The 16,324-nt window shown below is 32.9% G+C and overlaps 2 protein-coding genes across 2 annotated transcripts; one reads left to right on the forward strand and one right to left on the reverse strand.

Annotated features, from left to right (window-relative positions):
- Positions 1–12,121: 12,121 nt before the first annotated feature.
- BDR25DRAFT_361928 (FAD-binding domain-containing protein) lies at positions 12,122–14,164 on the forward strand (the record flags this gene model as incomplete). The annotated part of the gene is made up of 5 exons (XM_033696511.1): positions 12,122–12,136; positions 12,167–12,349; positions 12,402–12,523; positions 12,570–14,074; positions 14,148–14,164. The coding sequence occupies 5 exons, from the start codon at positions 12,122–12,124 to the stop codon at positions 14,162–14,164; spliced, it is 1,842 nt and encodes a 613-aa protein (XP_033541028.1).
- Positions 14,165–14,457: 293 nt separating this feature from the next.
- On the reverse strand, positions 14,458–14,693 carry BDR25DRAFT_361929 (uncharacterized protein; the record flags this gene model as incomplete). Its single annotated transcript, XM_033696512.1, has 2 exons — positions 14,458–14,530; positions 14,554–14,693. 2 exons carry the CDS (start codon positions 14,691–14,693, stop codon positions 14,458–14,460), a joined length of 213 nt encoding a protein of 70 aa, XP_033541029.1.
- Between the last annotated feature and the right edge of the window lie 1,631 nt (positions 14,694–16,324).

The following is a 16,324-nucleotide window of genomic DNA, read 5'->3' on the forward strand; positions in this document are numbered from 1 at the left end:
CCACAAAGCTTAGAAAGCTTAATTAGAACGCCACCCGCCGAAGCATGCAAGGTCAATTGAAAACCCTGCGCTGAGAATGCGAGGATCATATCTCCACTTGCGGTGTGCAATGTGCGAGAAAAATGCACCAATCGTGCCATTGCTTACAGCAATGAGTGTCAGCTCGAGGACGAGGTTAGACAACTGCGCAACAAGGTCTTCGATGTTTCGTAGCATCGCACCATGCGGTTCAAATGCTTTCGGTCTCGCTTACGATATCGAGCACGAGGAACGCCCGTGAGGATTCATTGTTGTCACCCCCTTCGGCACTGGATACGTAGAAAATTGAAGCTTTTTCGTCCAAGTGTACATCAGATCACAACTGAAGTATTCTAGCTCATAACCAGAAACAGGACCAGCCTTGCTACGTACAATGCAGGTCTGTCACAACTAGTGTATTTCTAGTAATGCTGCTTCTAATGCTTAAATTTCTAACAAATGCTTATTCTCTTTTAAGAACAAAAGTTGTGTAAATTCTAGCTAAGAAAAAGTATAACATTTTGTTTTAAAATATTTTTAATTAACGTTAGTAGAATAGAATCTACTTTAATATTCTTATAGTATTTAGAGAGAGTTAGCTTTACAAGCTACATCTTTAAGTAGAATATTCTTTTCTTTACTTATATCTCTAAGATCCTATTTACATTGTTTGTTATTAATAGTAAATAATGCTCTTTACTTCTCTATCTTTCTAAGATCTTTACAAGTTTTTAATAATGCGTAGCTAAAAATTTAAGCTTTAGTTGTAGTTTCTGTTGCTAAATATTTAATTTTATTACTCTGCGCCGTTGAGGACGCATGCAGCTGTACACTTCCTTAATTGCAGATAGTTACTGTCACGGTTAACTTAGACATGCCTCGGACTCTCCCCGGAGAGCCCTCGGCCCGGCCTTGGGCACATGATGTCACGGTTATGTTACAGCTATCCAACCCCTGAGTACCCTAGGCTTGGCACGGGGTATATAGGCTCCTCGGCCTCCGTACCTCTGCCTCCGACCCTAAGGTTTACTCTCGTTACCCCCCTATCCTGCATTCCCTCTCTGTGACCTGTGTTTCCTGCTCGATACCTCTCACACATGACGTCTCGCCACGTGCCCTAGTATATATATATATCCTCTCACGAACCCCTGAGTCTCCTCAAGGGTTTGTCTATCAATACTATCCTTTACCCCCTTCTGCGCTTCATGCTTCCTACTTCATAATGCTCTCGCAGTTACACGTATCATAGTAGTCTAAGAAGAAAATAGAAAGGCGCTTAACAGCTACTAGGATAACATTAATTACAGATTAATAGGATAGCCTAACAGTATAGCACACAGAAAAGGCTGCTAAATTGAATAGAAGCTGCACTAAATAAGAGTGGGAAGGAGATGAATAGTATAATAGAGTGCAAGCAAAGATAGTGTAATAAGGTAGGCGCCCCGCCTGCCAAGCCGATACTATACGACTTTCTCCACTGTACCAAAAAGTACGCACGAGAATACTTAAACTAAGTATTCTCGCATAGTATAATATATATATAGATAATGCTAGGGCTAGCACTAGCACTAGCGGTTGTCTCTAGTCTAGCCTAAACCTCTATAAGCGAGAGAAGGCCATGTGGTTGACTGTGCCTACCTCGTTACAGATAGCAGGTTAATAGAGGGCGAGCGAACGCGCTTCTCTAAGTACAGACAAGGCGAGATTCTAGCAAGGCGGGCATGGTAGACGAAACGCTAATAATATATTGACAGGATGGACGTGGGTCCTTTTTTGGGCTTGCTTAGTTGTTGTGAATTTTAGGAAAGCACGAGCAGATTAGCCTTCCTTTCCAGGAAGAAGGGGGCTAGTCCTAATTAGGAATGATTACGTAACAGCTCGCTTACGCGCACAGCCGCCACAATAAACAATCTAACCAACCCAGCTTCACATCTCCTCCTGCCACGCCCACCAACCCACCTAACTAGGGCAGTGCAACCTTACTAGCTAATCCTAAACTGCTAAGAACGCTATAAGTACACATCTTACTCTATCTACACATTTTAAGTTAAAATTTAATTAGAACAGCCTCTAACACCCTTTACTTACTTCTAACACAGCAGATTATGTCTAATAACACTATAATAACACTAAATAATAACTAGTTATAACTTAATAATAAGCCTTTATTACTAAAGATTAATACTAAAGTTATTATTAATTTCTAAGGTAAAGGCCTAACTAGAAGCTAAAACCTCTTAGCTAAAAAAGCTAGTGCTAATAGTAATAGTAAGTTTTACCTTACATATGTTATAATCTAGGGCTAATTAGGAAAAATAAAGGCGCTAAACAACAATAAACTTACTTTATTAAATAATATATTATTAAGACCTACCTTTTTACCTTCTGTGCCTAATATGTTCTAACTAGAAGACACATAGTCTTGCCTAAGTCTAATAGCATTACAGGCAGGACTAAACTAGACAGTGCCTGCCCGCGCCTTTAGCTAGACTAGACTAGACAGCTTACAGGGCAGCTAAGATTAGAGCTAGTAATAGTATAGTAAAAGTGTAAGTAAATTTAGATTAATCTAGATTAATATAACTTAAAAAAAAATTAGACTAATAATATTTTTTTATAGCCTACTTTTACTTATATCTAACCTATATTTAGCTATAGAGAACATTAGCAGTAATTTGCCTGTTAGCTAAGTTGCAGACTATATCTGCTACTGTAAGGTCTATATCTACAGGCCTAGAGTTAATATCTACAGGCTTAGGGTCTGTACTAGAACACCTAGTAGCCTTAACATAAAGCACCTTTATTTACTCTAGGCAGACTATACCCTTTCTAGCAGCAGTTTATGCCACCATATTCCTAGTATAGACATTACAGATATAGCATAGGTTAGGCCCTACCTGCTCTAACTTTAATTATTTTGCCTTATTAAATAAATCTAGCTAAAGCTAGGTTAAAGCTAACTAAAAGTAAAAAAAAAAAAAAAATTATACTTTAGCCTAAACTTTTAAGTAGTAAATTTAAGCAGTCTAACTCTTTTATAAAGGACACTAATTTATATAAAATTATTAATCTAAAGCTGCTATATAAAAAGGTTTAGACTACTGTAAAGATAATAGAACTTTCTAGGCGCTTAATAGACCCTAAGTTTATAAAGAATCTAAATATAAAAGTTATAATAGCCTATTTAGAGTTAGTTAAGATGCAAACAAATTAGATTATTATAGTGTATACATAAGTTAATTTTTTTTAAAATAGCTTTAACTTAGTTTTAATTAAAGTTACACGCTCTAAAGCAGCTAAAGCACTAGTAGCCTTTATAGTAGGTTAGATCTTACAAGATCTTTGCTAGAAATGCTTAAAAAAAAACAGTAAGTTTATCTACTATGTATATATCCCTAACTATTTTAGCTATAGTTGTGCAAATTGTTACTATAGTGCAAAAAGTAAAAGTTATAATTTTTAAAGTAAGTTATTCTCTTTCTAAATAAAATATACCTAGATACTAATATATATTAGTAGATTAAACTAAATTTATTAAATAAAATAAAGTTTATTAGCTAAAGAAGAAAAAAGTAATGCCTAAAAATATTACTACCTCTCTAAAGAGCATCCCTACTCTGTAGAAAAGTCTAGCTGTGCTAACATCCACCCTAATACTAAAAGGGCCTAAATTAGCTTTAACTAAGGTAGATCTAAGCTCTTAAAAAGCTACTTTAGTTCTAATCTATAACAAACCTACTATTTCTTATAATCTAGTTATAGCCTTTATAATTAACTTATTTAGTTACTAAGTTCTAAGAACTAAGGCCTAGCCTATACAGTAAAATATGTACACAGCTCTACTAATTATAATTAAGTTATTCTAAGAAGTAATTTTTATAGATAATAAATTACTATAGTCCTAGTTTAGTTAGGTCTAAAACTAGATTAAAGATATAATAGAACTTGCAACAGATAAGTGCATAAAACTTAGCAAAGTAATGCAGTCCCTATTATCTTAGTTTAACATAGTAGTAGACATTAGTATAGCTTTTAATGCTAAAAAAGGCCTAGCTAATAGTAATAAAAAAAAAGCAAAAGAGCCTATAAACAACACTAACATAGCTAAAGGTTAATCTAAAGAAGATAAAGACCTAGAAGATACTAATAATAAAAAGTTTATAGCTGCTAATAATATAAAGGTTTCTACTAACACTTTTTTAAGTTCTAACTTTTTATTTATTAAAAAAGTTAAGACTTAATTAGCTATAAAATAATTCTACAATAAACACTTAATCTAGTTAAAGTTAAGTAATATTAGAAAAAAAAAAGTTAAGACTACAGCAAATAATCTAGGCTACACTAATATAACTATCTCTGTAAAAGGCACACTAAAGAAGAGAAAATTCTTTAAAAAGTGTAAGCATAGGCTTAATAATTATTAGTATTTTTTCTAGACTAATTAAAGTAGACTTTAAAAGCATTAAGTAAAGTTAGTAGAGTTGCTTTTAGTTTACTAGGTTTAGATAGTTAGTTTATTTTCTAAATAGATGTAAGTTAGTGTAGCAGCAGTTTGCTCTAGCACTATACCTACTAACACTTTCTCTGCTAGAGTTAATAGATTAACCTTATAATAATATACCTACTATATAAAGGACAGCGTTTATAATCTTATAATAAGTAGCTAATATAATTAGATTATAGGCTGCACATAACTATTTCTATAATAGATATAAAGTAAATTAGTAGCTATACATTATTAAAACCTTTAAAGAAATAATGCTAAAGCTTAAAACTCTAAACACTTATAAACTTTCTTAACTTTTTAAAGTAAGTAGTATTTTTATTAATCTAATTAGTAAAATGTTTTTTTTACTTTTAATATTAATTATTTGCCTTCCTTTTCTAACTAGACTAGTGCTAATAAGCCTAATCTATGCGCCTAATTGCCTAATAATAGATCCACACTAATTAGAGATTCTGTAACATGCTACTATTATAGTAGCTTGTAAAAGAAAAAGAAGCAGGACTAGATATTAACTTTATTAAAAGTAAAAAAGTATTTTTATACTTTAGCTTATAATTTTCTAGTAATAACTAAAAACATTATGCTAATAAATAACATATAAAGCATTTAAGATTATAATAAATTTAGAGTATAATTAAAAAAGATTAAAGACTAGTTAAAATAACATACTTAATAAGCATTAGGCTAAACCTAACAAAAAAAGTTCTCTAATGTGTACTATTTTTCTAACCTTACACGCCTATGCCTTAGCTAAAGAGTATGCTAGAAATAAAAGTTAAGCTTAGAATATAAGTCTTTTAGTTTAACTACTTTAGTATTATAAAACATAAGCCTTAGAAGCTTTATGTTATAGTTTTATATATAAGGCAGATAGAATTAGGTAGCATCTAGTAGATTACCTACTACCTAACCATAAACTAGTCTATCCTAGAGCGGCCACTCCTAGACAACAGTAGAGGGGAACCACATCTAGGACTAAAGCTGCCCTAGATAGGGCAGGTAGAGGCTATAGTAACAGCCCTACTAACACTAATTTATTGCACCTCTATTATTAATAAAAGGCTAGTCTAGGTTATAGTTAAAGTTAAAAAAGAGAATATTATACTTAAGTAAAATAGTAAAAGAATAATAAAAGTTCTAGTCCTATAAAAAAATTAGCTTATATAATAAAGTAGCATAAAAGTAGCTTATGTTAAGGTAGGTGTAGCTAATACTCCTCTTCTTTTGTCTAGTTAGACTATAATTAATGCAGGCAAGGTAGGTAGTTATAATATAATGCTAATTAAGCATCTCTTAAATAAACATTTGCTACTTAATACTTAGCATAATAGCTACAGGCCTAATAAGCTCTTTATGTACAGAAGGGTTAAAAAGCAAAATAGCTCTAGTAGATATGTATATAAAAAGTAACATAGCAAGCAGATAAAAGGCAAAATAATAAGAAGTATAATATAGTAAGTAAAAAGTAAAAAGAAAGTATTATAGTAGATTAAAAGGGATTAAACCTAATTTAAAAAGGCTAAGGCTAGATTTATTATTACATAAAGCTAAAACTAGATTTCTAGGGGCACTGCCTAAAATAGAATAGCGCAGGACTAATATAATTATAATAAAAGTAGACATTACTAATAGAGCAAATATAGTAGCAGGGCAGAAATGTACATGCACTGTATAAAGTAGTTTATAAAATAACCTTAAGATACATAATATTAACTACCTTACCTATTAAACTAGGCAGAATTAGAATAGAGATGCTAGATACAGTAGTAACACATAAAAGAGCTACATATAACTAGCTATAAGTAAAGACAAAATGTTATAGGTTAACACTAATAATCTTAAGCAACTAACCTTACAACTTGTTAATAAACATAGCAAAACAAAGTTAAACTAGAATCTAATACTAAATAATTAAAAAAAGTAAGGCATTATTATTCTTAAACACTAACTTTACATGTGTAATTATTTAGATTTAACTATTAAACTTACTGCTAAGTATCTTACTAATAAAAAAAGGCGCTGTCTAGCTAACAGCAGTAACTATAAAACATGTGCTATTACACAATCCTTACCCTAGATCTAGATTACATAAGAGCATAATAGAAACACTAACCTTTAGTTATAAAGTAGACAGAGAGAGGCTAGGCAGATTAAAGCTTTAAAGCAGGTTTTCTAGTAGTTAATTAATTCTATCTAAGAAAGATTAATAAACTTTATTAGCAAAGTAAAATTTTATTGCAACACTTTTAAAGCGCTTAAATAAAAAGTTATTTAAAGAATTAACAGTATTATTCTAAACTACTAATATACACTTTTACTTTAATAAAAAAGTATAAACTTCTAGATTAGTAGGTTTCTAAAGTAGATTAGGTAGATAAATATAAAAATAGAATGTAAATATAAACTAAAACTACTAGATCTTAGAAAAAAGCGCAACAGACTTTTTATTACGCCTAGCTAAGTCTAATATCTACTAAGCATATTCTTAGTTAGTAGGTCTCTACCTTATCTTTATATTCTCTGTTAGCTATAGAACAGTAAAGTATAGCTATAAATAGAAGTTCTAAAGGCAGGCTTATACAGTCTGTAACCTTCTACTGCGCGAAACAACAGGAAGGATCTAGGCAAAGTCCCCTCTTAACAGCACTAGAATACCTCTAAATAGGGAGTTGTTCTTTATAATATTCTATAGTATATAGTTAACTGCTTTAAAGTAGTACTAGTGCTACATTAGAACTTTATCCTATATAATTAAATCTATCTAATAAATAAGGTCTGCAGCAGGAGAGTCTACACACATAAAGCAGGTAGATTTGTCTTTAATATTAATAAGTATTTTAAACTAATAATAAGCAGTGCAGCTGCTAGAAAAGAGAAGCGCAGCAATGCTAGATAATGCTATGCATAAAACAATCTTACATTAGGTCTAAAGATAAGTGTAAATAGTTTTATATAAAAAGGTCTTTCTAGTTCTACTAAGGCCCTAAATAAAGTAGCAACTAAATTATAGCATAGTAAAAATAGACTAAGTAACAGCATAAAAAACTTCTAGTTAGGCCTTATTTAGCTTATTATACATATTAGTATAATTAAAATCCTGCTTTATAGTGTTATAATTAAGCTGCTTAGTAACTAATAAATTAACAGCCTTTTACACCTAATATTCTTATAGCATAGGCATATTAAAATTAAAAAGGTTTTTTCTAAATAACTTAAGTATAGCCTAGTTAATTAGCTACAGGCATAGATCTTTTATAAAATTAGTAATGCTAAAGAGTAACACTATTTATTCTAAGCAAAGAGGCAAGTTGTTAGATAGATGTTAGAAAAACTTATTTTATAACACTATAAAATTACTTATATTTCTAAAGACTAGGGCCTAAAGAAAGACGCAACATAACTTAAAAGCAAGTGCTAAATGCTAAAGCTTAAAAAATATATACTACTATAATCTATCTTTAACTAAAAGATTAAAAGCTAAATAAGCGTCCTTAAAAGTAGGTTAAATCTAACTATTAACTATATAGAGATATTTAAAACTAATTATGCTTAGGATTTATGTAAGAAGCATTTTAAAATAGAAATGCTTTTTAAAGAAAGAACTGCAGAAGTAAACATAACTAATAGAGTACTAATTATGTTAGAACTAAGTCTATTTACTACTATCTTTCTCTAGATTCTAACAATACTAGGTTAAAAAGTTCTAGTAAAGAAGATTACACTTATTTATATAAAAGGCATTATACTTTAACTATTTTATTAATAACAATTTTTTCTATTTAACTGTAATCTCCACCTGTTTAGCACTGTCCTTGTTATAAAAGGTAACTATATGCTGTTTTAGTAAATGCACTGCTAATTAAATAACAGAAGGCTTCTTCTTATAAACTTTAAACTCTATTAATTACTAAACAGCCTTAGTTAGTCTAATATAGCGCATGTTTAGATACTAGGCAACCTTATCCTCTTACTAGATATAGATAACAACTTAATTAGTGCCCTTATAAATATACTTATGTATATATATAACTAACTTTACAGAGGCACAGACCTCTATGTTAACATGTGCGTTATACTTACATAAAAAGTATAGACTATAAGGCACTACTTAGTAATTATTAACTATAATGTTTTAACTACAACACTTTATAACCTAAGTTAAACTAAGTTAATGCTAATATATAAGATAACTGTCTTTACTAACTAGAGTTTTATTAGTGTATTCCTTTAGAAATTACTTCTAACAGGTTGCTTAGAGAGAACGCTCTGTAGTCTGCATACAGGGCATGCTAGGATTTAAGGTTCTACATAGCCTATAAACTATAGTAGTTTTAATAATGTTACTTAGGACTTTATTTAGATCTTAAGCCTTTATAAAGAGCTTAGCTTATATAACTTAATTAATAAAGTTTAAATTAAAAAACTAATTATAGTAATTATAACATAGAAAAAGTAGAATGTAAGCATAAAGCAAACCCTACTTTTAGTACTTAATAGTATACATAATACTAGTATACTAGCTAAATACATAGTTAGTCTAGAGGTCTGTAAGAAGGGAGTTAAGACGCAGCTTAAAAACGCGCGCAACTAGATCTAGCTAATCTAATAGCTAAAAGGACGTACTAATCTCCTGCTCTAACTCTAGCTATTTAGGATTAGCAGTAAAAGTAATAAATAAAGTAGGTTAACTAAGCTTTTAAATAATAGCTATAAAGTTTTAATAACACTATGTAATAAAGTAACTACTGCTAATATAACTTAAAGAAAGAATAGTCTAAATCCTAACTAAATTAGCCTAAAAGTTGTTCTAATCTAATGCATTACACACTTCTTAATATAAATTAGCACGTAACTGTCTTTAATTTACTATAATCTACTATAACTTTCTTTATTTACACTAAGCCTAGCAGTTAATAATAAATTGCTAGAATAACAGACTATAATTAAAAGGCATAATAAGACTACTACACTAGAGAAATAAGTAGAATTAGTAATACTTAGAATTAGTTAGAGTATCCTAGGTGTAAGACATGCGTGAAGTACGCAGCTATAAACTATAGTAAAACCTAAAAGTACCCTATAAAAACATTAAAACATAGTAAAAAGGCTAATATACTGCATGTGTATGTTTAATTCTTTAGTATAAAGACTAACAGTGTCTTAAATTAGAGCTAAGTTAGTAGTAAAAAATAAGATCTTAGTTATAATCCTTAACTAGCTTATTATAGACTAAAGTAGTAATTTTTTTAGTAATAAGCAGGTTCTCTTAACATTAATTAGCCCTAGCCTGTATAATTAACTATAGTTATAAATTAAGAGTAATTTATAATTCTTTATCTTACTTATAAGCTTACTATAACTACTTATGTGCAGTTTTATATATTTTAATTTAAGAATTATTATAATCTGTCTTAACTATCTATAGTAGCTGCGTAAGTATAGTTAGATTAAGACTACTATTAGCCTAATGCCCTATACACGCACTGTTAGCCTAGGCAGGATTGTAAAAGTACAGCTATGTGTAAGAAGAGATGTCCCCCTTAGCAGGCTTTAATAGGCTGTGCATATAGTACATCTCCTTTATAATCTAAAAAACTTTTACACTTATGCTATACATACTTTAATTTATTTATTTATAGTTAGCTAATGTAAAAGCTAAGGCTATATTATATAATTAAAGATGCTTTTAAAAGAATCTGCTAAGTAGGTGCTTGCCCTGCAAAAGACAACACAGGAATAAAGGTAGATCTAGAAAAGTTAGAAAGTTAATATTACCTATTAGGTAATATATAGAGTACTAAAGAGAATCTGCCTAACTCTTATTAACCTACTTTTTAGGCTAGTAAAAGGCACTGTAGTTAGAACAGCTACTTATAAAATTCTACATTAGACTAAAGTTAATAGAAGTAATATAGTCTATAGTAGTAATAATATATACTTCTAGTAAATTATTTTATAAGAGACTAGCCCTTAGTTACTCCTAATCTTTATGTATAGATAAAGATAAAGTAGGCTAATCTAGAGTGTGTTAAAAGGGTAGAAATTAGACAGGTCTTTATAAAGTTAGCTATATATTATAATAATGTATACATATAAACAGCGTAGAAGAAGTAAAAGTTAGTGTAAAAAACTTAAAAGAGGTTAATTATATATTATAATAAATCTAGACAGATAGCGTAAAAAAAGTAAAAAAAAGTGTAAAAGTCTTAAAAAGGTCTTAATATGTATAAAATAATTAATTAAGCACTAGCATTCTGCTTAATATAGTGTTATGCCTAGCATGTGCAGGTTAGCCCTAGCATAGACCTAATTAGACTGTAGTAGCGCAAGCTTAAACATGTTTTAAGGGTTATGTATTAAAGTTAACATTAGCTAATAGCTAACACGCCTAAATAGAACTAGATATAAGCGCTAAAAAATATAATAATTATAATAAAGTAACATACTACATAGCTATGTCTGTTACACTAGTAATAGGGAGCTCTAACTTTATTAGTAAGAAAGTTAAAAAAGAGTCTGTAGTTATTATAAACTAGGTAGAAAGTAGGCAATAAGTCTATATAGCAATAATATAAAAAGATAACACTGTATAATAAAAAAGAAAGAATAGGTTAAAAAAGAAAGGTACTAATTAAAAAAAGTTAAAGTAGATTAGAGATAGATTAACTTTAAGTAAATTAAAATCCTGCCTATTAAAATAGAGCGTAGTAAGGCTTATACTACACTAAATAAATTTATTTTTTTAAAGTCTTTAAAAGTATAACTCTTTTTAAAACAGCGTCTTTATTAAGTTTAAAAAAAGACTTAATTAAGCTAAAAACCTCTAAGAAAAAATCTTACATAAAAAAGAATTTAAGCTATCTAAACTTATTATCTTAAGCAATAAAACACCTTTAAGCCCTTACCCCCTATGTAATAGTTTGTAGTATGTAAATATGCTTTTAATTTTAATATAATTAGTATAGCTTTATAGCTTAAAGAAAAAAAGAAATAGTTAAAAGTGTTTTACATTAGGCTAATATTATGTTAGGTGTAATCTTAAGGCCTTTACAATCCTTTATAAAGGTTAGTAGATAATGTAGAATAACTTAATACACTTACATACATTATAAATAGCTATAATATAGTAGCTTACTATAACTTATTATTATTATAAAGTAAGGTTAACTAAGGCTGTAAAAGTATTAAAGCAGATAATGTCTAGTTAGAAAAGATTAGAACAGGTTAGAGCAGATATAGAGCTAAAGCCTAAAGTTGCACTACTGTTTTGCTTAACTAGGGGGAGATTCTCTAGAACCCTCTTTTTGCCTGCAGCAGGCTTTGCTTAGAAGGTCTTAGCAGAGCTAATTACATTTAGCAGGAAAAATTACACTGTAGAAGTAATTTTTACACCCCTAACTGTGCAGTAGTTAATTATAATAGGAAAAAAAGAAGATAGGATTAAGCATGTAGCATAGCAGAACAATTACTTAAAGCTTAAAAACAAACAGTAACGCAGCTTTTTAGTTACTAATTTTCTACTAATTAAATTAATAGCCGGCTTATATCCAGACTAATAGGAGAGAGGGCTTGGCGGTAGAGATAGTGTAATATTTGATGAAACGAGATAGGGTGGGACGGTGCGGAACTAAGCGGAACTAGGCAAGAAACGCTGACGGGGTTGCAGGGGTTGGACTTGGCACTTTGCTGCAAGGCACACAAAAAGTAGCGACAAGAAAATCCCCCCAAAAAAATGAGTCAAAAGTCCTCAGACATAGAGTTACTATTGTAATCCTCACATTGTTGTTACTCAACCTCATTCTCATTCTGATCCTCATCTTCATTGTCAGAGGCCACACCACCTGCAGCCCATCCGCCCACACGTATCGATCGTCAGCGAGTCCCCCGCACATTTTTCCAGCTTGCCGGATCGCCCATGCAGCCTATCCATCCATTCAGCCTGGCCACCCACACACCATTTTCGGCCTGCCGCTCGCACGTATCCAACTGGCGCTATCTGTCGATAACGCACCTCTTCTTGAGGAGCGTGTGCTCGGCTAACCAGGACTTCTACTCGTCCTGCGATGGCACCGCACGAAGAAGTGGTTGCCCACATTGCAGCTGCAGTAGGGGCCTTCTTTAGTAGCAAGCAATCGTTTCGCATCTTCCATGGGTCGACCAACAGCACTCGCCCCGCCCATGACAGCCGTGTTGTCGATATCACTGCGCTTTGCAATATTCTGAAGGTTGACAGACAGTCCAGTACGGCCACTGTTGAACCAAATGTTCCCATGGACAAGCTCGTCCAGGCTACTCTTGCTCATGGCATGATCCCCCCAATTGTGATGGAGTTTCCAGGCATCACAGTGGGTGGAGGCTATGCTGGGTCTGCAGGCGAGAGTAGCTCCTTTAAGTATGGGTACTTTGATCAGACTGTAAGATCAGTTGAGATGGTTCTTGCGACTGGAGAGGTTATCACGGCTTCTGAGTCTGAAAACGCTGATATATTCAAGGGAGCGGCTGGGGCTCTTGGGAGTTTAGGTATCATAACAAAGCTTGAACTAAGGCTTATTCCAGCCAAACGTTTCGTTAAGTTGATATACCATCCATACTCGACCAGGCATGACACCATCAAGGCTCTCCGACAGGCAACAGAGGACCCAGACAACGATTACGTGGATGGTATCATGTTCTCTAACACTCACGGAGTTCTGATGACTGGTCAGTTGATTAATGATATTCCACCGTCTGAAAGTCCGCAGAAATTTAGTGGGTCGTGGGATCCCTGGTTCTATCTCCATGCAATGGAAAAGCCTCTTGGGAAACAATCTACCGACTATATACCAATAGCCGAGTATCTGTTCCGTTATGATCGAGGTGGCTTCTGGGTCGGAAAACAGGCATTCAAATACTTCGGCTTTGTCCCATTCAACCGATTCACTCGGTGGTTCCTTAACGATTTCATGCATACTCGGATGATGTACAGAGCGTTGCACGGAAATAACATGTCTTTTGGGACTATGATCCACGACCTTTCCCTGCCTTACGACACTGTGGAGGAGTTCATCGACTATACAACCCAGAGGCTTGGGATTTGGCCCCTGTGGCTCTGCCCTCTGCGCGCCATGGATCCCCCAACATTCCATCCTTGCACCACTAGTCCAAAACGAGGCGAAACACCCCAGCCAATGCTCAACATCGGTCTCTGGGGCGCGGCTTCGAAGGACATGGACACCTTTATTCGCCAGAACCGAGATTTAGAAGCCTGGCTCACAGAGCTAGGCGGTCGCAAGGTCCTGTACTCCCACACCTATTATACAGAAGAGGAGTTTTGGCAACTGTATGATCGGAAGTGGTACGAGGCACTGAGGCAGCGCTACTCCGCTACTACTCTACCAACTGTGTATGACAAGGTGAAGGTCGACGTTTCTCGGCAGATGCAAACTCGAAATGTACCTTGGGTTCGAAGACTGGCGCTATTGTGGCCTTTTGCCGGATTTTTGGGGATATGGTGCGCAATTCGAAGCAAAGATTATCTTATTCATAGGCGGTTGAGCTGGATGAAAGGAAGTTAGGGAAGAAGTATTAAACAATTGAACAATAGGCTTGCTAGCTTCTAGTTGAGATCTGCGATTCGTTCCAGGAATTGTAGAGACCTGAGTTGATATTAATATAGTAAGTAGCTAGAAACTAATTTTATACTAGTAGTTAAAGCTTTACTAGATTATTAAAAGCGTGAAATACGCACTTATAGTTGTAACTAAAAGGTAGAATTATTATAAAATTAATTATAAAGCGTGCTAAATTAAGGTATTTTAACCTTTAACTAATGTAGTAACAGATAACGTTAGAATTACTTTATTTAAATTACTTAACGTACTTTACAGGCAAGTTGCTTACATACTTAAGTTGCTTACTTTTACTAAGACCCTACTAAATGTTACGGCCAACAGTCAGACCGTAATGACCCAACTGGCTGTCCCACACAGCCCGAACAACGTCGGATGGAAAACGCTTAGCCCCGCGCTGAGCGAATCACGTGACAGGACAGATAAGGAATGGCTCCAGCTTTTAGACAAAAGCCTGGCGGAATGCATCGTCCAATGAGGACCTTAGCATTGCAGGCAGTGCAGGTATTGCAGGCTGTTGCAGGCAATGCATGCAGCACCTGCAACGCATGCAAGCGCATGCAAACCCTATGTATATAGTCCTAATCACAACTATAGTTAGAAGGTTATAATTACTGTTTAGTTTATTATCTACTCTTACCCCTTTAATAAACTAAGAAGCATTAAAACCTTTATAAATAAGACATTACTAACTTGTATATCTTACACTATATATACCTCTACTCCTATCCCCACAGATTAGGTTTACTAGCTCCCTATACAGCCGCTGGGTTAAACCACAAGCCTGCCTACTCTACCCTCTCCATTCCCGCACTCTGCTAGACAGACTGTACACCTAATCTAGCTAAGTTCTCCCCTCTCTACTAAATATTATTATAGGCTAACGTACTCCTAAAAATACTATTTTGCTAGAGTAAGGATTGTAACAGTAATCACTGCTACCTGCAAAGTATAGCTACTACTACTTTAGACATTAGCATGACAGGCGCTTCAGCTGCTGGCACTAGCTAGACCCCCACAGCAACTAAAGAAGCATAAAATTAGCAGATACTCTATCTTTAAAACAAGCTTAGACAGCTTAAACAGCACCTCTAGCTACAGGCATAATAAGGAACCCTAAACGCCTACTAGATCTAAGCCCTCTAGCTAAAAATAGCTAACCTTAGAAACATTACTTAAGAAAGAACTAGTATTAAGTCTAAAAAGACCTTACGCTTAGCCCCCCCTAAAGCATTTAATAGCTCTGCTAAAGACTTAAAACCTTTCTTTACTAAATGCTACCTTTACATGTAATACAACAAAGGTGCCTTTAAAATAAATAAAGAAATAATTTTATAGATAAGCTTATACTTAGAAAGATTACCTACTATTTAGTTCTAACTTTATGCTAATAATTAGATAAGCTATAAGGCAAATAGTAAACCTTTATTACTAAAAACATAAAAAGTCTTTAACAACTTTAATTTATTTAAAGCAGCTCTAACTATAATCTATAGGCTAGTTAATAAAGAAAAATAAGCAGTTAATAAGATAAACGCTCTCTAATAGAGCAACAGCTCTGTCTAATAATATGCAGCCTGCTTTAGGGAACTGCTAGCCATCTATAGATAGACAGACAAGAAGGCTGTAGGACAAATGTTCTACAAAGGGCTTTTAGATACTATTAAAAATAAATTTACTTATACTAGAAAGCCTAAAAGCTTTAAGGATTACATTAAAAAAGCACTTACTTATAATAAAAGACATGCTAAATAATGTAGTAAAAAAGAAAAAGGCTAGACAACTAGAAAACCTAACTAGTTCTAGAAGAAGAAAAAAGTTCTACAGGCTAATAGTAAACCTATAGACCTTAGTTACGCTAAACACATGCGTAGCTTCTCTAAGAAAAAAAGTAATACCTCTAGAAGTATAAGGCCACCCCTAAATAAGGAATAGAAGAAATAGCTTAAAGAAAAAGCATGCCTTAACTGCAGAAAAGTAGGCTACTTCTGTTAAAAATGCCTAGACTCTAAATAACTAGGGAATAAAAATAGTAGATTAACTATAAAAGTAATGTATATAAAATAAGGTCTAACAGAATAAGAGATCCTAGAAAGATTAGATAAACAACTCTGCTAGTAATACAGAGATAATTATAAATCTAAAAGATGCTTTATAGAATACTAAAAAGTTAAAGTATAAGATAATAATA

The sequence above is a fragment of the Lindgomyces ingoldianus genome (assembly GCF_010093535.1).
Source record: "Lindgomyces ingoldianus strain ATCC 200398 unplaced genomic scaffold BDR25scaffold_48, whole genome shotgun sequence".
NCBI classification, from domain to species: domain Eukaryota; kingdom Fungi; phylum Ascomycota; class Dothideomycetes; order Pleosporales; family Lindgomycetaceae; genus Lindgomyces; species Lindgomyces ingoldianus.